Below are 22,354 nucleotides of genomic sequence, written 5' to 3'. Positions count from 1 at the left end.
CTGGGAAGCGACAGAACAAAGTGACAGAGGGAGGGGGAATGGGCCCATCTCCTCCCATCCCCCCACCCAAGGTAAAATTATGTCTTAAGAGGAAAACAGACTGAAAAATAATGCATTTTTCTAGGTTAATAATCTGGCCGGCAGCTTGGCAGTGCGCTGCTTTTAGGGATTGGGACACGCTCTCGGAGGTGACAACGGGGGATTTGTCCTGGTGAGGGCTCTCCCGGCAGAGCAGAGCCCCCTGATTGATGCCAGCAGTTCCCTGGAGTCCACCCAAAAGTGCAAACCGATGCTGGGACGAGGGAGGTCCCTCTGTTTGGCACAACCCCAGTGTCACCCTCAGCATCCCCCAGCACGCAGCTGCCCCTGCTCCTGCTGCTCACCCCGAGCTGGCAGCTCAGGAGCCTCAACAGCTTTTTGAAGTGATGATTTTTGCTTTTCACACCGATCCGCAGGCTCTCCTAAGCGCTTTCCCATGGAGAACCCATGGAAAATTAATTTTAACCCACAATGAGCTGGCACAGCCTTGGTGAGAAACAGGCTGGGAGCCCCCAGATGTCCCACTGCCAGCAGTGTGGTCACGTTCTGGCCGTCAGTCTGGCTGGAAAGAGAAGGACCAGCACCTCTGGTTGTGTCCCTGGGTGCTGGCCAGAGCCTCGTGTGGGCTCAGAGCAGATTTCAGCTGTGGCTGGTCCTGCGAGCTCCGCTCACGCCGGATTTCGCTGCGAGCATCCATTAACAATAAGAGACTGGAAGTCAGGACCGATTTTTTCCAGCTGGGTTAGATGGGTCAGCTCCCACGGAGCCTCCCTGTCTGAGGAGCTAAGAGCAAACAGCTCCTGACGAGCAGAACCACCGGGCCAAGGCAAGGAGGTGAAAACAAGCCGGGCAGCGCCTTGGATCCCAACCCTCGTGGTGGGGATGCTCGCTCAGCCCGGGTTTTATAGGGATGGAGCAAAAGGCAAAGACCTCCAGAGAGGTTCTGCAGCTCTCCCATCCCCTCAGCTTTTCCTGGAGAGGCCGGTGGCCCACCTGGAGGCAGAGCCGGGGGGACAATCAGAGGGTGCAGCGAGCTGGGAAATGATGCTCCGAGGTGGTTGATTTCCCCATTCGCCTTTCCTCGGGCGGCTGAACCGTTCCTCATCCCTGAAATATATTCAAGTGAGGATGAGTCATCCTTCCTGCCAGGACTCTAACCTGCCGTAATGAGATGTAAATCCTTGCATGACCCATTATATTAGCTTATGCTATATCACACATCTCCACGGATTAAACGGCAGTGAGATGAGACGTCCCCCCGCCGCAGCCGCAGACAAGACGGTGGAAGTTAAGAGGATCCTCTCTCAGCGTTGACACCTGATTTAAATTGGAAGCAAGCAGCTCCCTCTGCCATGCTGAGAGGGATCATTCCAGCTCCTCTTTCCAGGTAACTGGCTCCAAAGGAGCAGTTACCACAGCCCAGGCTCCAGAGGATGCTCCAGAGGATGCTCCAAATGGCCCAGGAGTGGCTGGTTCAGTGGATTGTAGAGGGGAATACTCGGTGACCTCAACCTGCAGGGCCATGGCAATAAAGCAGCAGAAGGCCTTATCCTTGTCGGCCTGAAATGCAGGGAACATGAGCCTTTTTTAACCTTTGGAGACCCCCCGGGAGTAGGTGAGGGAATCCTGGAAAGCCGCGTGTGTGCGCGCCAGAGCCGCCACGGGAGGGAGATGAGAAGGCGTTTCCAAAGCAAGCAGGCAGCCCACTGATGCTGCTGCTGCTGCTGCTGCTCTGCTGCTGCTGCCGGGGATGTCACGCCGGCACTTGGCAGCTGAATGTCACTTCTGCTGATGGGGACAGGCACCGCCACCTCAGGAACCGCCACGCTAGGCTCTGACTCCAGGCACAGGGCAGGGTCACCTTCACTCTGCCACCTGGGATGGGGACAGGGACACCCCGGGGACATCAATCCAGAGTCCTGCTGGTGTTAGGGACCACCAGCTCGCAGGAGTTTGGGGGAAAATATCCTGAAGTTCTTGAGAAAAACATCCCTTCAGTGGGATTCCCTCTGGAGATCCTTTAGGGGGATCAAAGTGCTGCCATGTCACTGACAGAGGGAATAAAGAAACTTTAGGGTAAAATGTGGTAAATTACCAGATGAAATTATTTCTGGCATTTACTCAGCTCCATAAAGCTGGAATTTGCCTTGGCTGAGGAAGAGGGGTGGCAGCTCAGCTTGTCATGGAAGTGAAATCAAAGATTTCCCTGTCCTAGGGAGGCATTCCCATGGAAAGCCTCCCCACTGCTATAGAGCCAAGCCTCTGAGCTCCCAAAGCCTGACATCATCTCCACAGGATTAAAAAATCATCCTTGCCCTGGGAGAGCCCCTGGGAGCCCCTGAGTGCTGCTGGGAAGGGAAGCCAGGAGTGGGGGATGCTGCTGGGGTGTCCCCCAGTTCCCTCAAAATTCCCTGTTCTCACCTTTCTGTCACTGAGCACGGGGCTGCCCAGAGTCACCATCAGGGGGTTTGGGGTGGGAATGGCCCTGTTATCCAGAACATCCATCCCCAGGGATGGGGATGTGGGGTGGGAATGATCATCGAGGACAGAGCCCTGGTCCCACGGGATGGGGATTGGGGTGGAAATGTTCCTGTCATCCAGAACATTGATCCCAAGGGATGGGGATTTGAGGTGGGAATGGGCACACAGGACACAGAGCCCCTGTCCCCAAGGGATGGGTGTTTGGGGGTGGGAATGGTCACACAGGACAAAGAGCCCTGGTCCCAAGGGATGAGGATTTGGGGATGGGAATGGTTCTGTCATCCAGAACATCCCTCCTGAAGGATTGGAATTGGGGCGGGAACGGTCACACAGGACACAGAGCTCCTGATCCCAAGGGATGGGGATTTGGGGTGGGAATGGTCACACAGGACAAAGAGCCCTGGTCCCAAGGGATGGGGAATTTAGGATGGGAATGTTCCTGTCATCCAGAACATTGATCCCAAGGGATGGGGAATTTAGGATGGGAATGTTCCTGTCATCCAGAACATTGATCCCAAGGGATGGGGAATTTAGGATGGGAATGTTCCTGTCATCCAGAACATACACCCCAAGGGATGAGGTTTGGGGTGGGAACGGTTCTGTCCCACGGGACACACAGAAGGGCACAGAGGAGTTTTGGGGTGCCCCGAGTGCTCTGCCAGAAGAGGAGAAGGGGAAGCATCTCCCAGCAGCAGAGCAGCGCTGCAATTCCCGCCGGGAGGAGGAGGAGGAGGAGGAGGAGGAGGAGGAGGAGGAGGAGGAGGGCTGTGCGAGGTGAGGAAGAGGAGGGAGGCGCTGGGGGGGGCTCCCAGGGCGGTGTCTGCAGCCGAGCCGTGACACAAATGCGGCCGGACAGACATACAGAGCATGTAAACAGGCACATGGGGAGAGCATGTGCTGCTCCGCGCCGCTGGTGGAGAGCGAGCCCCGAGCAAAGGCGCTGGCGCACACACACACACGCACCATTCCCACGGGCGATCTTCCAGCCTTGCCTTCATTCCTGGAGTGCCCAGAAGAAGAAAAAAAAAAATTAAAAAAACACAAAAAAAAAAAAAAAATAGAGCGAGAAAGAGAGAGAGAAAGGGGGAGAGGTGAACGGCACGGAACGGTGATGGGAATGGCTTTGTACATGGCGCTAAAAATAGTCCTGGTGGTAAAGTCGATCGTGGAGAGGGGGAGGAGAATTGCCAGGGCTTGGGAAGGCCGTGCTCCGGGGATGGAGAGGAAGGGCCCTAATGAGAACTGCTAATTAGCCCCAAGCAGCAATGAGAGAGCAGTTGTGGGGCGCTCATTGCACCCCCTCTGCTCGGGATGGAGGATTTGCCACCCAGGGAATGAGGAGCCAGCTGGAATTGGGGTGCTGTGGAGGGATTTTGGGTGTTTAGGGTGAGGAAGGCTCTCTGCAGCTGGAATTGGGATCCCTTGGAGGGGATTTTGGGGTTTTTACAGTAAGGAAGGCTCTCTGCAGCTGGAATTGGGGTCCTTGGAGGGGATTTTGGGGTGTTTAGGGTGAGGAAGGCTCTCTGCAGCTGGAATTGGGATTTTGGGGGGTTTAAGGTGATGAAGGCTCTCTGCAGCTGGAATTTGAGGGATTTGGGGTGTTTAGGGTGAGCAAGGCTCTCTGCAGCTGGAATCGGGGTCCTTTGAGGGGATTTTGGGTGTTTAGGGTGAGGAAGGCTCTCTGCAGCTGGAATTGGGATCACTTGGAGGGATTTTTGGGTGTTTAGGGTGAGGAATTGGGGTCCTTTGAGGGGATTTTGGATGTTTAGGGTGAGCAAGGCTCTCTGCATCTGGAATTTGAAGGATTTTGGGTGTTTAGGGTGAGGAAGGCTCTCTGCAGCTGGAATTGGGTCCTTTGAGGAGATTTGGGGTGTTTAGGGTGAGGAAGGCTCTCTGCAGCTGGAATTGGGGTCCTGTGGAGGGATTTTGGAGTGTTTAGGGTAAGAAAGGCTCTCTGCAGCTGGAATTGGGGTCCCTTGAGGGGATTTTGGGTATTTAGGGTGAGGAAGGCTCTCTGCAGCTGGAATTTGAAGGATTTTGGCTGTTTAGGATGAGGAAGGCTCTCTGCAGCTGGAATTTGAAGGATTTTGGGTGTTTAGGGTGAGGAAGGCTCTCTGCAGTTGGAATTGGGGTCCTTTGGGGGGGGTTTTGGGTGTTTAGAACCAAAGCTCATGGAAGGAGCACTAATGTATATATAAAAATTATATATCCCCTAATGGAGAAGAGAAAGAATCTGCAGGGAGAGGGGGGAGCCAGGAAAGGATGATTTGGCTCTGGGGTCCGTGTGGGGTGCAGGTGATGGGTAGGGATGGAAAAGCAAAGGATGTGTGAGTTTGGAGATGGCCCTTTCAAACAAAGCCCAGCTCTCCCCAGCCCTGTCCAGCTGGGATCCCACTGAGTGGTGTGGAGAGGAGATTTTCCTGCTGGATTTTCCAGGGATTTTTTTAAAGCCCGTGCTCCTGTTCCCTGTGCCGCGTTCCCTCCTGGCACGGCAGGGAGAGGTGCCCGTGTGCCACGGCAATAACGCCCTGCAGGATGATGATTCACACGGGAATTTGAGGCAGGATGGAGCTGACACAGCCGGGCCCTGTGCCCGACTCGGTGCCCGAGGGAGGAGGAGTGGGAGGAAGGGGACGTGACGTGAGCCAGCACTCGGGGTGTCACCCAGCCTGTCCCCACGCTGCTGCCGATGGACAGAGCCCCAAAGTCCCTTGGGATAAATCCCTGGAGGGGTCCAGGATGAGCAGCTGCAGGCACAGAGTGAGAGAGACCAAGAGACTCTGTGTGGGGAAACTGAGGCACGGTGGCGACAAGAGGGGCAGGACTTTCAGGGTGAAATTGCTGATTTGTAGTGAAGAACACAGCAGATCTCTCAGCATCCTCGGAGGATGCTGAGGCACCAAACACCACCCCTGAGACCACATGGGAAGTGTGGTGCCATTTGGAGGAAAATCAAAAATCCCAATAATCGAAGATCTCCATAATTTTGGGGTGAGTTTCCTCACCTTTTTTTGACAGGAGGGGACAGGAGCAGAGCCCTCCCTGCTGTCTCCCATCACGTGAAGCTTCTGGGTACTTCTCTCCGTTCCCAAAGCCGTTTCTTGCAGGCTTTGCCTGTAAATGACTTTAATCTTCATAAGCCCAAAAAGTAAAGCGGCTTATCGGGCTGGGCACTGCTGGAGCACCGGCAGGAAGGGGGGGTGATGTGGACAAGAGGAGGGGGGTCAGTCCAGGGGAGAGGAAACCCCACACAGAGGAGACCCATCATCCCCATCCCATCCCCTTCTGAGGTCTCAGGGAATGGGGTGAGCAGCAAATCTCCCCTCTGCGCACTCCATCCCACATCCCTGAGCTGTGCCCGTGTCCCACCACTCCATTTTTTCCCTTTTAACCCCGCTCCAAGAGGAATCTCGGTCTCGATCCCGGCCCGGAGCAGGCGGAGAGCTCCTGCCAAGCCGGCAGCCGGCGTTTAACGCTGAATAATTCCCTGCGGAGGAGCGGAACTATTCCAAACCTGCCAGACGCCACCTCCACCCGGCTCCCTGCGGGAATTCCAGCTCTGGGGACGGGGCCTGGGACATCGGGGTCTCACCTGCACAGGTGGGATAATCAGGGAAGGCAGCGAGGTTCAGCAATCAGCTCCAAACTGCTCCCCCAAAGCATCAGAAAGTAAAAAGTAAAGTAAAAAGTAAAGCCTGGACTAAAGGGGAGCTTTGGCATCACTTCATCCCCATCACAGCCAGTTCTCACAGGTAGGATGCAGCAAAGTGCTGCTCATCCTCACTGATCTGGGGAGGAGATGGGGGGTCCACCCCCATTTTTTCCCCCGGAGCCGCTGGCAACAGAGAGGGGCCGAGGCGGGGTGTGCCGCGTCCGTATGGAATGGTTTTTTTATTACAGTTTTTAATCTCACAGTCGGTAGCATTACATGAGAATAAAGCACTGGACAGGACTGGAAAAAAAGGCCTCTGGAGACAGCATGCAAACATTGCAACGAGTTTAAAGCAAAACAACCCAAAAAAAGAAAAAGCGTCAGGCGGGGACGCGGCCGCGCTCTCCCGACCGGGCGGCGAGTCCAGCGTCTCCCCCTCAACCATCACTTCTGTCGCTGGGGGTTTCCTTTTCATGTGTCCGTTTCATTGGTTTATTTATTATTATTCTCCTTTGAACAACCTTCTTCTCTCTCTCTTTCTTTTTTTTTTTTTTCCTTTTTTTTTTTTTTCTTCTTTTAATTACATTAAAAAATAAGATTCGTACTTTAGTAAAACGCCCAACGCTCAGCTGGGCCCTTGCTCGAAATAATAAAAAAAAAAGACAAAAAAAACCCAAAAAAACCAAAAGAAACCCAAAACAATAAACGCTCCCCCCAAAACCGAGAAAATAACAAAAAATACCCCACAAAAATTAAAATAAAAAACAAACAGCGTGGGAGACAAAAATGAAAACAAAAAAACCAAACCTGGAAAATAAAAATAAAAACTGACAGATTTGGAAGTTTGGAAGCAACCGGGGGGAATTGGAGGGGGGCTGAGCACCCCCGGGGCTCCCTCCTGGTGCCGTGATGGGGCAGGGGGGCTGAGCACACCCCGGTTCCCCCCCAGCGTGGGTCCCCTGCGGCTGTGGGGTGGCAGAGCCCCCCCTCACAGGTAGAGCTCCTTCTCTTTGATATGCACTAGCTGTTCACGGAGCTGGTGGAAGGACGGCCGGTGGCCGGGGTCCAGCGTCCAGCACTTCTTCATCACCTCGTAGACGACGGCCGGACACCCGTCCGGAGCATCCATCTTGTAGCCCTTCTCCACGCGGGGCACCACGTCCTTCAGGGGCTGTGGGGAATTCGGGGGGTTAAGGAAGGGGCTCTCCCCAAAAATCCGGGCTCAGCTCCCTCCCTGAGCACCCCGGGGGTGTTCATCACTCACAATTCTCGGATAAGGCACTCGCCCGAAGGAGTAGATTTCCCAGAGGAGGATCCCGAAGCTCCACACGTCCGACTTGGTGGAGAATTTCTGCAGGGAGAGAAGCAGGCTCAGGCAGGGGTGTGGGATCTACAGCTCCACAGAAGACTGTGGACTTTGGGTGTGGGAATCCCCAGTGTTGGAGAATTCTTGTGTTGGATAAGAGTTTAAGAAAAATATGGAGCTCAATTGAAAGTTATGCTTTTCTGCTCTGCTTGACTTTAACCATGCAGATTTGCCAACCTAAAACAAACGTCTGGGTGACTTTAGCTAATGATTCAAGTTTAGATACCATATGTTTGTCCAATGTGGCCCCCAAGAAACCATCTTCCACCTGTTTGGTTGGTGTGCCAGTAGAGGTTTGGCCAATCCCAAAAGATACTCAAAAAGCTGTATCAGGCACATTTTTTATGGGACCATCCCCAAATAATCTTTGGATGCATGGGAAGAGTGGGCTCCTCACCTTCTCAAGGCATCTTCTGAGCCTCAAGAATCAGAGATCCTTGGCTCTATGTACATGACCTATTGGGTCAAATTTAATTATACAAAAAAAGATGGATCTTTAGCTAAAGATGTTACTCCCTTTCACAGCATATTTAAAAATCAGACCTCATGGTGCAACTATGCTTCTTTAATTCAATCTGCATTTACTATTTCCTTCCAATTACCTGCTGGAATGTTTTTCATTTGTGGAGACAGAGTTTGGCCTGCTATCCCAGCACACATCACAGGACCAAGGGTGGCAAGGGATCTTCCCCACCCTCAGGGCAGCTGTTTTGGGGGTCACAAAGCACCAAGTGGCACTCAAGCACCATCTCTGGGACAGCCTGGAACGTTCCCCCTTCCAGCACACACCCAAGCTACCCCTCTGCTCTGCTCACCCACCTTTTCTCTAAGTGCTTCTGGTGCTGTCCACTTGACAGGCAGCTTGCCTGTGTCCTGTGTGGAGGAGGCTTCCTTGGTGAGCCCGAAGTCGCTGACCTTGGCGATGTTGTCCTCCGAGACCAGCACGTTCCTGGCCGCCAGGTCCCGGTGCACGAAGTTGTTGGCTTCCAGGTACTCCATGGCTTCACAGACATCTCTGCCAGCGGTGGGGGGCACAAGGGGGTTGGCAGGGAGGCCCCAAAGCGCGGGTGGGGCGGGTCAGGGGGGTGGGCATGGCCTTGCCTGGTACTTACAAGGAGAACTTGAGCAGACAGTCTGCCCCGAGCACCGACCGCCCCGCGCGACCGCAGGTAATCTACTAGGCTGCCCTGAGGCAGGATGGACAGAGAGAGGGGTCAGCAGGGCCAGCAGCACACCTGCTGTCCCCTCCCTTGTGGGGCAGGACCAGGGGAGATGTCCCTTTAAGATAGGGCAGGACCCAGGGATGATGTCCCTTTAGGATAGGGCAGGACCCAGGGATGACGTCCCTTTAGGATGGGGCAAGATCCAGGGATGATGTCCCTCCCTCATGGAGCAGGATCAGGGCAGATGTCCCTCCCTCATGGGGCAGAACCCAGGGAGAACGTCCCTTTAGGATGGGGCAGGACCAGGGGAGATGTCCCTGTAGGAGGGGGCAGGACCCAGGGATGACATCCCTTCTTCATGGGGCAGAACCCAGAGATGATGTCCCTTTAGGATGAGGCAGGACTCAGGAATGATGTCCCTCCCTCATGGGGCAGGACCCAGGAAGATCGTCCCTTTAAGATAGGGCAGGACCAGGGAAGATGTCCCTCCCTCATGGAGCAGGATCAGGACAGACGTCCCTCCTTTATGGGACAGGACCCAGGGGAGATGTCCCTTCAAACGAGGGGCAGGACACAAGGATGATGTCCCTCCCTCAAGGGGCAGATCTCGGGATGTCACCCCTGCTGGGAGCCAACGTGGGACAAGGGACATGCCACCTGCAGCCAGCCCTGTGTCCCCAGTGAGATGCAGCCCAAGCTGGCGTGACCCAGCCGTACCAGGGTGAAGCCCCAAGAGCGTGGGGGACACAAGGGGACAGAGGGGGAGGGCAAGTGGCCGTGTGGGGGGGTCTCACCTTGGCCATGTACTCGGTGACGATGTAAAGGCCACTCTTCTCCTCCACAATCACCCCCAGCAGCTGCACCAGGTTGCTGTGTCGGAGCTGCCTGTGTGGCACAGGAGGGCTCAGGGTGGGGGTTTGGGGACAACAGGGGTGTCAGGGGCCACCCACCGTGCTGGCAGGGACAGAGGCGTCCCCTCCCTCACTCTGTCCCCCAGTGAGGGTGGCACTCACGTCATGACGGACGCCTCTGCCAGGAAGGCCTGCGCTGTGGCGTCGTTTTTAATGCACTTCACGGCGACTTTGTTCCCCCGGTAATCCCCCAGCATCACGTCTGCAGGCCAGGAGAGATGGGCACAGGAGGCACTGGGAAGCATCCCAGCCTCCTGGGGCCCCACAGAGCCCCCCCACCACTCAGGGCCACCACGGGCTGGGGACAGCGGGCTCACCTCCGAATTCCCCTTTGCCAATGATCTGTAGCAACTTGAGGTCCTTCATGTTGAGGGCCCAGCCGCCTGCATGGGGGGAGAAGGGGGAGTGAGAGGGTGCTGCGGGGTGCCCAGGGGCAGGGGAGGGGGCACCACGGCCACTCACTGCGGGAGAACTCGTCCTGTGCTGCCACCGTGCCCTCCATCAGCTTGGGTTTGATGAGGCGGGTGCAGAGCCCGTCTGCGTCCGTGGTGTAATGCTGGGGGGACACAGCGGGGCCTGGGTGACACCTTGGCACAGGGTTGGTGACACCCAGCGGTGCCGGGCTCTGAGGTCCCACCAGGTGGCAGCACGAGGCCACGGACAGGCCTGGTGGCGGCCTTGTCCCTCCTCCTCCTCCTCCTCCCTCTGTCCCCAGCAGAAAGGAAGAGCACCTACCCCCAGCCCTGCAACCCCACAAGCTCTCATGTCCCCACAGGGCATTCCAGCGGCGGCCTCACCTCCACCAGCTGCATGAGGTTCTCAAAGTAGACCTCCTCGTCGATGCTGAGCTTGCTGGAGGAGTAGATGATGCGGTAGTGCTCCACCTTGCCCTCGCAGCTGACGCACAGTGTGTAGTCCCCGGGGTAGTTGGTGCTCTCCCGCACCAGGAACAGCCCCGTCTCAGGGGGGTACAGCAGCCTCTCCGCCTGCTCCCTTGTGATCTTCCCGTGGAACCACCTGCAGGGCCACGCAGGGCGGGCTGAGGGCTGCCTGCACCCCTGTGGGGCTGTGCTTGGCTGTGCAGCAGCTTTTGGCCCTGCCGGCGTGGGGACGGTGCTCCTCGCTGTCACTGTGCTGCTCCTGGCTGTCCCCACCCACCCCACGACACAGCTCCCTCCATGGTGTTCTGCTCCCCTCCTCCTGCTCCCTCCTCCTGCTCTTCTCCTCCTGGGCCCAGCTGGGATTCTGTCCCTCTGTCCCTCTGCATGCTCCCAGGAGGTTCCTCCTCCAGCCTGGGAGTCACTGGCAGTGCTGGGATGCAGCAGGAACATCAAACCAATCCCTCCTCTACAGACCCCATTCCAACCTTCCCTCCTCCTCCCAGCAGCCTTTACCAAACCCTAGGTTAGATAAACCTAAGCCCAGGTTAGGTAAACCTAGGTAAACCTAACCCTAAGTCAGCCTAACCCTAACCCCAGCCTTGGGTACCAAAAAATAAATTAAAACACAACCCAACCATCGAATCACCTTCTCAGCCATGCAGGCAGCTCCCAAAACACCCAGAGCTCTCCCTAGCAGCAAATCCCAATCCCAAATCCACGCTGTGTCCCGTGAGGAATGTCCCTCCTGCCACAGGGATGCTGCAGCCCCAGAGCCCTGGCAGGGTACTCACGGCATGAGGCTGAGCTTGATGCCAGCTTTGACCCCTTCCCGCTTCTGCACGTAGTTAGCAGGAATGATGCCCTCCCTGCCCACCTTGTTCTTCGCCTTGTACCAGTTGGGATCCTGTGGGGACACAGCAGGATGTCACAACGAGCCCGTGGTCCCTGCATCCCACCCGAGGAGCCTTCTGGGGGTTCCCCTTGCTGGCTGCAGGCAGGATGGGATGAGCAGGGCATTGGGGTCGGTGCTGGGACCACCAAACCCCAGTGCTGGTGGCCCCACAGGGCTCACTGTGATCCCAGAGCCCCCCAAACCCAGAGCCCCTCTTTTCCTTCCCCGGAGAGGAGCCCAGCACCGCTGCCTCTCCCATCCCTCCTCCACCTCCCAGGAGGCACTCGCCTTTTGGAGAAACCTTAACTAACGAGGCCATGGATTAATTAACCAAGCTCCTGGCCAGATTCACACCCAGCCAGCGGGACTGGCAGGACAAGGGGCTGCCATTAGCACATGTCAGGGGGTGCAGGGACAGGGGACAGCTCACCTTGGTGACAGCCACGATGGTGAGGACGTCTCCTTTGCTGAAGGGCAGGTCCTGCTCGGCGGTACCGTGGAAGTTGTACTTGGCGATACATTCTGTACCAGATGGCCACACGGCCTGGCAGGAGCAGGGGATGCCATCAGAGCCCTGCCCGAGCGTGCCACCCACCCCTGGCACCCTCAGGGACCCCCCTCACAGATGGGAACCCAAAGGGGGTCTATTCAAACCAAGTGTCCCCACGTCCCTCCCGAGCGCTGGGGCCACCTCTGGATGGCTCCATGGATGGACGAGCCAGCCTCATGGATGGCTCCATGCCCCCCTCTCCTCACCCAGAGCTTACCTGCATCCCTGACATCTTCTCAGGAGGTTGGGGGAGCAACTCTCACAGGGGGGACACCTCACTTGGTACCATGAGACCTGCACGGGGGGAAAGGATGGCTGAGAACAGGGCACGGCAGGAAAGAGGCACAGCACGGCACGAATGAGGTGAGAGGAGGATGCAGCACCCCCCAAAGGATGCTCCCAGGCCAGGTGAGCATCTCTGCTCCCTCCAAGAACAGGTCCTGCATCAAAATATCCCCAAACTGAGGTGGAAGTGGGAGCTCTGGGCCCGCTCAGTCCCTGCAGTTGGGGTGGGAGCAGCTGCTCACCCGGATTAGGAGGCATTTGCACGGATCCAGCTTCTTAAGAACTGAGTTTTTGAGAGCAGCATCTGCACCAATGATAAGTCCAGCGCAGCGTGGAGATGCCCAGAGAAGGGAAGGGAACAGAGATGACCTCCAGAAGTCCATCCCACTCCTCTCCCAGGCTACACAGCCAGAGCCCTGCTCTCCCTGGTGACCCACACATGGAAACATCCAGCCCTGAGAGCTTCCCAGGCCTGGGATCCAAAAGAAATAAACCAAAAACTGCTCCCTGCAGCATGAAAACCACTGGGACAGTGGAACGTGCAGCTCCTGGAGCCCAAGGGGATGTGCTGCCCAGGGGTGCTGTGCTCTGGGATGGCTGTGTGGGAGGGAGGGGAACAAACCCGGCTTTATTCCCGCCGCTCCAGCCCCCGGCACGGGATGAAGTCACCGGCCCCACAATCAAACCAGGCTTTCTTGGGCTGGGGCACCGGGGTCGTGCCAGGCTGGGGGGCACAAGGGGGGACACACACAGAGCAACCCCAAAACCCCACCCAAATATCGCGGAATCCATCCCCTCCCCTGGGGTCACCGCCCGCAGTGCTGCCGTGGCGTCAGCCAGGGCTGGGAGTATTTTGGGAAGGAGGAAGTGAAACGAGGGGCAAGGAGGAGGAAGGAGATAAGGGGCAGAGCTGCGGGAGGAAGAGCTCGGTGAGAACGTGGCCCTGTTTCCACCACGTGCCCGCAGCCTTCCGGAAAAGGCGTCACGCTCCCCCCTGCACCTCTGTCACCTTCCCCAGCGTGGGGACATGGCAAACGGCTCTCTGCTTTTGGCAGAAATCAAGGCTGGGGTGTTCACCCCAAAAGCAGAGCCTGGGCACCTGAGGGGTTTCCATCCCCACAGTGCTGGGGGGGGTTTCTCTGCCAGCCAGGCCGGGGAAGGCTGGAGATGGCACCCAAACGCAGCCTGGTGGCACCTTGGGGACACTGCCAGGAGTGCCAGGATCCAGGGGAGGGCAGAGCACGGCAATTCTGGGCTGGGGAGCACCAGATGCGACCCACAACTGTGAACCCAGAACGTTCCCAGCTCCAACCCCCTGCTGCTCCAAGCTGATTTTTGCTTAAATTTTGGATTCACACCTGGCACGGAACAAAGATTTCACCCAAGGGTCTGGATCCCACCGGTCTGAAAGGCAGCACCAGAAATGCAGGGAATAAACCCCGCTCTCTAGGCTGTGGAGGGATGTAGCTGAAGCCTGGAGGAAGGTTTGAGGAGGGGATTTCCCATGGCTGGGCCCTTCAGCCCTGTTCCCCATGCAGGCTCCCGTGGGACAGCAAGCACAGGCTGTTGCTCAAGGAGAGCTCCAGCCCAAAGCCCTGAGTCAGCGCTTCCCACCAGCCAGGCCTTGCTTCCAAACAGCCCAAAAGCAGCAGGATGGAGCTTTCCACCAGCTGGAAAACCCTGGAGCCAGTGCAAGGGATGCCCAAAGGTTCGTCCCACAAAGGTTTTCCACTCCGTGTAGGAGCTGAATCCTCCCAGTCCCAGAGGCCGCTTGTTTGGGCTTTCAGCTCACGGATGTCACCAGCATTTATATTTGATAAATGCAGCAAGGATACAAAATTCATAGCCTGCCTTCATAAAGAGAATTTTTTTTCCCCGCTAAAGAGGAAACTGCCTGAGCAAACCCCACCAAGAACACGCTGCAGCCAGCCCAGGCTTTTTTATCTTCCCAGATCGTGGATATTCATGGCACAGGACTGTGGCATTGTTATAATCACACACAATAAATCCGCCTTTCACTTTTAAAGAGGGAGGTGGTTCCAACACCAGGGGCTGCCCCTCAGCCCGATACAGGCCTTACTCCTCTGAGCCTCTTTTTAATCGTCACCTCATTTCTGCCTCAAAGCCGAGACTTTCCGAGGAAGAGGAGGAGGAAACCACACGGGGCAGCTGCCAAAGCAGCCCCCGAAGGCCCCGTGTGACAGCCAGCAGTGTCACCCGGGCCAGCCCCGGCCCCGAGCCCGCCCTGCACATCCCTCGGGATGCTGGGCTGGGAGAAGGACCTGGAGATGCTGCCCGAGGGGATGCAGAGCTTCAAAGCAGCATCTTGTGCCTGCTGGGAAACCACGGGCATCGCCCCTGCTCGCTCTGCTCCAGCAGGATGTGCAGCAGCACATGAAAGAAATTAATAATCATTAAAAAAAATTAGCCAGGGAGCAGCTGGGCTGATTGGGCAGAGCCCAGTGCTGGGTTTGGCTCTTCCCAGCCCTGCCAGGCCAGGGTTTGCTCCTTTGCAAGCTCAGGATGTGCTCAGGTGAACCAAAACCCAGCTCCCTTGTTTGTCCAGCGGAGCATCCTGGATGCAGGAGCCCCAGGGATGGATTTCAACCCCCAGGGATGGATCTCATGCCCCAGGTCCATCCCTCATTTCCCAATGGGAAGGCCAGCCTGGCAGCCAGGAGCCAGGCAAGGCAGGTATAGCCAACACCTCTGAGAATCCAAAGGGCATTGGGAAATGACCTGGGGACAGCGTTCCTCTCATTAATCAAAATAAAACCCAGTCGTGCCAGACCCATGGGCACGTTGGGAGAGGGGTTTGGGAGCCCCACCATCACCACGGGGTGGGCAGGTGAAGGATGCTGCATCTCAGCTTCAAATCCAAGCAGGGGAAGGGGCAGCACCTGCCCAGCACCAGGATGGCTCTGTTGAAATGAAGTTTGATGGCACAGAAGCCTCATTCCCAACGGGAACAGGTGTGTGGGCATCACCCACACCCACCCCTTCCCGTGCACCCACCTCCCAGTGAAGTCCTTTAAACTTCAAAAAACAACCAAAAAAAAAAAAAAAAAATCGCAAAGCCACCCCAAACCAGACAACATCCTCCCTGCCTCTGAGAGATGTTATCTGCTGTTATTACAACGAACACCTACGATTACTCTAATCGAAAGAAAAATGTTCCTCCTTCATCTCGCCTGAGAGCTCGCAGCGTTTCGGAGCTGCTCCCCCAAACCAGCCCCAGCCGGGTGCCCTGCTGCAAAAAAGGGGGGGAACAGCTTCTTTTTCAGGGGTTTTGAAATTCTTTTAGAAGAGAAAGAGAGGATGCTGCTGGTCAGAGAGTTGGAGATACCCGTGGGACAGGTGGTGGAGGCCTGCAGAGAAGCTGCTCCCAGCCCCACATTGCAAAGAGGATTTCCTGGTCCTCCTTTACCCTACAAAAACCTCACCAGGGTGACTTTCCACCAGAAATCACCCCAGTATCCCCTTCCCTGGTGCTGTCACCGGGGGACAGAGACAGGACGTGGAGCGGGGCACGGAAGGGTTTTTTTGGCAAACACCCGCTCAAAACCGAAAAGCTGGGGGCAGGCAGCTATCAAAGAGCAAAGAGGCACCCCAAAAGCCCACAAAACTCCACAAAACGCCCCAAAACTCCCCAAAATGCCCCAAAACTCCCTGCCTTGGCAGGGGTAACCCCACAGCTCCACGAGGGAGGATGGAGATGCTCCCAAAACCTCCCGCATCCCTCCGGGGACCTCTCCTTGCCAGGATGGGGTTGTGCTCCTGCTTGGGTCCAGTGGGAACAAACCCCTGTCCCGGGAGGAAGGCTGCCATCCTCCTCCTCCCATTCGCCTTTTTTTTGATAATTTTTTTTTTGGGGGACTTTTTGATTTTTCGGGGGGGACTTTTTTTTTTTTTCCCCGCCCAATGGCACAACCCGTTTCGCTCTCGCTGAACCAAGAGCAACAGCCGCGGCTATAAATAACCCGCCGCCGCCTTATTGCCCGAAAAAAATTTAAAAAAATAATGAAAGACAACAACAACAACAAAAAAAACCCTCCAAAACCCAACAAAAAACAACAACAACAAAAAAAAAAAAGCCCCAAATTTTAAAACGTTCAACCCAACAAGGAGCTGCCAAGCGCTCCGAGCAGCCGGGCTGAGCCCGCGGGCCTTTGTACGGGATGGGGATGCAGCGGCAGGGGGAGGTGGTACCCCCGGCGGGCTCGGAGCCCCGCAGCATCCCTCGCCGTGCCGGGGGTGGCTCTCTGTGCCCGTGCGGGACGGGAACGGGGCGCGGGGTCCCCGGGGACTGCGGCGGGGCGGGAGCGGCCGTGCGGGGTCACCGGGGGTCAGGCGGGGCCGGACCCGCGCCCCCCCCCCCCGGCCCATTGTCCGCCCCCCGCCGGTTCCCGCGGCCGTCGGTCACTCACCTCCGTGCGGGCAGGGGCTCAGCCCGCCGCCGGCTGCTCCATGCGGCGCCGCCGGGGCCTCCGGGCTCGGCTGGGCCGGCGGGGGGGCGCGGGGGGGCGGAAGGGGCGGGGGAAGCCGGAGCCGCCGCCGCCGCCGGAGCGCGGCGGGGCCCAGCGCGGCGGGTGTGCGGGGGGCGCGGGGCGGGCGGGGCGCGGGGGGTCTCGGGGCGGCGGGGCCGGAGGGACGGACCGAGGGAGGGAGGGAAGGAAGGAGGGACGGAGGGAGCTGCGCCCGGAACCGGAGCGCCCCGAGCGCAGCGCGCATGCGCCGCGAGCACCGCGCCGGCGGCGGGGCGGGGGCAGCGGGAGGAGCGCGGCGCCACCTGGTGGTCACCGCCGGTAGCGCAACTAACCGGGGACAGCGGGGACAGGGACGGACAGAGGGACAGAGGGACAGCGGGACAGCGGGGACAGAGGAACCGAGAGCGGGAACGGCGGGGACAGCGGGGACAGCGGGACCCGCACCGCGGATGGGACACGCACCGGGAACGGCAGCGGCAGCAGCACCGGGACACGCACCGGTAACGCATCCCCACAGGCACCGGGACCGGCATCGGGTAGTGGGACCTGCACCGGCAATGGGAACCGTAGCGGGACCGGGAACAAAAACGGGAGCGGGAGCCGCACCGCGACCGGGAATGGAACAGGCAGCGGCAACGGGAGCCGCACCGGCAATGGGAGCGGGAACTGCACCGGGAGCGGGACTGCCACCGGCGCCCGCATGGGGACCGGTAAAGGGACCCGCACCGGAATGACACCGGCACCGGGATCCGCACTGGGAACGGGACCCGCACCAGGAGCAGCCCGGGGACCGGGACCGACCCCGCGGTTCCTGCCCGGTGTGCGCTCACATGGGTGCAAATAGTACTGAAATTATGCTAAAATGGCAGTAAAAGAATAAAAAGCGTTACAAAGTCTATAATAAAGAACGTTAAAATGGTCAAATTACAATGAAAATTATAATATAATATAATATAATATAATATAATATAATATAATATATAAAAATATCTTAAGGTCCCTTCCAACCTAGCCCATTCCCTGATTCTGTAGTCCTAGGAGATATTATATGTAGAATTATTGTTATTAATATTAACAATAATGCAATAAAATTGCTTAAATAACTGATCATAAATAGCATGACATCACATAAACATACCAGAGAGCATAGCATAATGTAATGTCATATAACGACATGATATGATATAATAATATAAAATAAATTAATGGAATGAATAGGCGATCTTTAAGGTACCTTCCAACCCAACCCATTCCCTGATTCCATGGGGACAAAGGGACCGCAGGGGACAGGGAAAGTCGGGGTGCAGCACCAGGGAGGTCGCAGCAGCCACGGGAGCGGGGTGCCAAGCCCAGCCCATCTTTGGGAAGCACATCCTAGCTCCAACAGCGCGCAGGAAAGATCCGGGGATGCATTACTGGGGTGAGCCCCGAGTTCCCCCCGGCGTCTGGAATGTTCCTCTGGCCTCGGGGACGTGTGGAAGGGGCTCCATCCTCTCCCAGGCTCCTTCTGGGAGGAACTGAAAGCAGCTGAAAGTGCACCAGAAATGCACCCGAGGTCACCGAGCCACCCCGCCCCGGTTCTGCCCTGCACCCACCCGGTTCTGCCCTGCCCTGCACGCACCCAGCTCTGCCTGCACCGTCTCGGCCTCTTTGGGGTGGCTGGGAACGGGAATTCCACAAAAAATCCTCATCTTGCCCCGCAAGCCCCAAGAGCCTCAGCATCCCCAGGGCTGGTGCGGGGATCGGGCTGAGGCTGCTCCGTGCAGGGGGACATGGAGGTCCCTCCTGGCTCCTCCACACAGGAGATGCCACCACCGTGGTGGCCACAGGGGTCCCAGCCAGGTCCTTGTCCCTCCTGGCTCCTCCACAGCCCAGGTTCCAGGTGCAGACAGTGGATGGAGCAGACAAAGCTCCTCCTCTCCCCCGAGGCTGGGGCCACCTCGGATGGGCTCAGTCCCCTCTAGAGCCCTTTGGGATTCCAGTCCTGGCTGGAATTTTTCCCTGGAAGCGTCTGGGTTTGAGGGTGGGTGATGCCCTGGCTGGAAGTGAAGGATGGGTTCACGGGCAGCGAGGCTGGGATGGACATCTCCATCTCCATCATCTCCATCTCCATCTCCATCTCCATTTATCTCCATCATCTCCATCTCCAGGAGGGGGGGGGGCCCTTCAGCCGGCTGGGATCGGCAGAGAAACAGAAAATAAAGGAAAGGGGACAAGAATGCAACAAAGGAGGAACTGAGAGTGAAATCCCGGCGGAGTGAAGGATGGAAAACCGCCTGCCCCGCCGCTCTGCATCCCTGGCGGGTTGGATGGGCTCCTTGCGGAGCTCGGAGCGTCCGAGGGCGGGATGAGGGGGCGGGCAGGGAAAGGGAAGCGATCCTGCCGGGATGTACGAGACAGCGCAGGCGGTGGCTGCGAGCAGCCGAGTAAGGCCAGCGCGACAGCTCCCGGCTCATTGCAGCCTGCAGAATTCACCTTCCAGCCTGCAGAATTCACCTTCCAGCCCCAAAAGCCCCGGAGGGAGCCGGGTTTGGTTTGGCCGGTTCTGCGGCTCCCAGCGCTCCGGGATGCTCTGCAGCGGGGTCCCTTTCCCACAGATCCCCCTCCCCAAATGTCCCACCCTGCAAAAAGTGTCCCCTGCGCAGGAAAGCGCCCGGCGCTCCTCCGCGCCGCTGGCGGAGCTGTGTCACAGGTGCCACCGGAGGGCGTTCGGGGACAGCTGCAGTGAGTTGGGATCCTGCTCTCTCCATCCCAGCCCTGCCTCTCGGGGTCCCTCTTCCCCCATGCCAGCCCCAAACCCCCCTGAGTGTGGGGGACAGCCTCATTTCAGGGCTCTCCTTCGTTCCACTGGTTCCGGGATGTTTTTAATTGGAGAGCAGGATGGGGACGCTGGCTCTCAACAGGGACCCCCACCAACTCTGTGTCCCCCTCTGCCTGTGTGCCCCACCGTGACAGCCCCAGCCCTGCTCTACCCACCCTGCTGGGGTTCAGGGAGATGATTTTAGGGGTGAAAGTGGGGCAGACAACTGAGACCTCTAGTTCTGGGGGGGACATGAGAGCCTGTCCTGTGACAGTGTTCACAGGGGCTCTTGGATGAGGGAAGAGAGGAGGATCTGACTCCATGTTTCAGAAGGTTTGATTTATTATTTTATGATATATATTACATTAAAACTATACTCAAAGAATAGAAGAAAAGGTTTCATCAGAAGGCTAACTAAGAATAGAATAGGAAAGAATGATAACTAAAGCTTCTGTCTCAGACAGAGAGTCCAAGCCAGCTCACTGTGATTGGCCATTAATTAGAAAAAACTACATGAGACCAATCACAGATGCACCTGTTGCATTCCACAGCAGCAGATAACCATTGTTTACATTTTGTTCCTGAGGTCTCTCAGCTTCTCAAGAGGAAAAATCCTAAGGAAAGCATTTTTCATAAATGTTGTCTGCGACACCTGTCCCTCTGTGTGACCCCCACCTCCCACTGCTGCACTGCCACCAGGGCCAGCCTTGGGGACACCCAGGGGACAGCCAGCCCCGAGTGCATCCCAGCTCTCCACATCCTGCAGAGTTTGGGGAGCATCCACCATCCCAGAGGCTTTTGGCTCACACTGCCAGTGCTTGTGGGACCTGGTGGCCTCTGGTGCTCCCATCTCTCAGCCCATGGAAAATCCTGCCAGGGTGGGTGTACAGGTTTGAGGGAATTCCTGGGATCCCAGAGCTTTTCCTGAGCAGGGCTTTGCGTGCAGGGAGGAGCTATCTCTGCATCTCTGCTGTTCCCTTCTAGCCTGGGGACAAACTCCATGCTTGCCCTCTGATTCACAGGTGCCTTGTGAATCACCCTTGAGAATGGCACAGGGCGATCGATCGATCGATCAGCCCAAACTCTGCCTCCTTCCCCCGGGAGGAGGGAGGGCAACAGGGAAAAGGGTTCAGGCTGATTTGGAAGCACTGCTGGAGCAGAGCCACATGCTGGGTTTAAAGTGCCCAGCTCCTTTGGATCCAGCTCTGCTGCACCCACAGGTCCAGCCTGGACGGATTGGAGAACCAGCAGCTCCCTCACCCACCAGCTCCAGCACCCCAGAAGCTGCTCAGGGAGGCTGAGCAGAGATTTTTATCCCTTCCAAAAGGCAGAAACCAGTGTGAAGTTCTGTGCATGGTGTTGGGGGGTTTTCCTCTGTCACTAGTGCAGGGGACAAACAGCAAAAGTGAGACACAGAATTATTAATCCCCACGGGGAATGGCTCCTGATAACAGATCACAAAGAGCCAAAGGATAGAAATTAGAGATGCAGGGTTCACTTTTAATTGGGAGGGCTGTTGGGTGTTAGAGCAACTCCTCTCTTCCCCCCAGGAGAGTCACAAGTGGTTGTTCTGGCCCATTTTGGGGCTAGGGACTGATTTCCCCAGCGAGGAGGTGCCACCAGCCCGAGTGCTGGCATCAGGCAGAGGGAGAAGCCTGTGTCTGCCCAGAGCTTTTCCTGCAGGAATGAGGGTGCTGGGAGCATTTGGAAATGGAGCTGGAGCCCTGCTGCTGTGGCTGGACTCATGACTCACTTTAAAACCAACCATAAAAGCAATTTTGCATGGAGTGATCAAAGCTTCCCTGGCTTATCACCACCCCGATTCCAGTAACGAAACCGCGCTGCTCACAGACTGCCCGGGCAGTAATTGGAGGGCTTAATTGAGGAAGGTCATTAGGGGCAGGCAAAGATAGGGCAACTGAAGCCTCTCACCTCCTGTGAGCTGCTGAGGCTTCCACAGCAGCCATGGTGAAAAGGGGAGGTGCAGGCTGGATACCAGGAAAGGCTCCTCACCCACGGGGTGGTGGGGCACTGAATGGGCACAGCCCCAGGAGCTCCAGGAGCGTTTGGACAGTGCTCTGAGGCACAGGGTGAGATTGTTGGGGTGTCTGGACTGATGATCCTTGGTGTCCCTTCCAGCTGAGGAGATTCCATGCTGTGATTTTGTGGAGCCCAGCAGGAAAGCTGGGGCCTCTCCTGGGGTCTGGCCTGTTGGAAGGGATGGCCAAGGAGTGGTGAACATGCAGGGGGTTCAGACCAAGGTCTCAGGGGTCCCTCCTGCCTTTGCACAATGCCTGGAAAGGTCTTCCACAGCTCTGTGGGATGGTTCCATCAGCAGCAAGAGAGGGAGAGGTGCTAAATGTAGGTAGGGAGTTATAAGGTGGCTGCTTTGCCTCAAGACCCATGAAGAGAAGGGAAGGATAATTTGCCTGCCCATTCCTCCCCCCTCAAGCCTCTTCCCTCCCCCTGCTCCATCCTGACACAGATCAGCCCTCCAGGAATGGATCTTGGGGAGCCCTCCCACCAACAAGAAGCTGTTCCACACCACTGTTGTTAATATTAAGCTGCTTATCTGCCCTGGGGCCATAAAACTCTCATCTGCAAAGGGGGAAAAAAATCTCCCTCTGTTCTTTCTATCTGCTCCTGCTTATTGCAGCCTTATCAGCACACCCAGCCAGCCTTTGGGGCACAGGAGTCACGCAAGGGCTGCAGCAAACAAGACCTGTGGTCCCACAGCAGGGCCAGCATTGCGTGTCCCCCGGGGCTAAGTCCACCCTGTGGGGACAGCATGGCACTGATGAGTCTCACTGATCTTCTGAGTCACCAGGTTAGGCACTGAGGTGCACC

General features: G+C 57.0%; 1 protein-coding gene across 1 annotated transcript; it reads right to left on the bottom strand.

Annotated features, from left to right (window-relative positions):
- Nucleotides 1-6,396: 6,396 nt before the first annotated feature.
- CSK (C-terminal Src kinase) lies at nucleotides 6,397-16,723 on the bottom strand. Its single transcript, XM_058811134.1, is given in 14 exon segments — nucleotides 6,397-7,343; nucleotides 7,437-7,523; nucleotides 8,358-8,553; nucleotides 8,651-8,694; nucleotides 8,696-8,725; nucleotides 9,496-9,586; nucleotides 9,715-9,814; nucleotides 9,930-9,995; nucleotides 10,075-10,168; nucleotides 10,410-10,629; nucleotides 11,285-11,397; nucleotides 11,816-11,929; nucleotides 12,153-12,229; nucleotides 16,648-16,723. Coding segments are annotated over 13 exon segments (1,353 nt in total). The 5' UTR covers nucleotides 12,168-12,229; nucleotides 16,648-16,723; the 3' UTR covers nucleotides 6,397-7,160.
- Nucleotides 16,724-22,354: the final 5,631 nt, after the last annotated feature.

The sequence above is a fragment of the Ammospiza caudacuta genome, chromosome 10 (genome assembly GCF_027887145.1).
Source record: "Ammospiza caudacuta isolate bAmmCau1 chromosome 10, bAmmCau1.pri, whole genome shotgun sequence".
NCBI classification, from domain to species: domain Eukaryota; kingdom Metazoa; phylum Chordata; class Aves; order Passeriformes; family Passerellidae; genus Ammospiza; species Ammospiza caudacuta.
The sequence above is the reverse complement of the archived record's forward strand: the minus strand, read 5'-3'. Positions and strand labels throughout refer to the sequence as shown.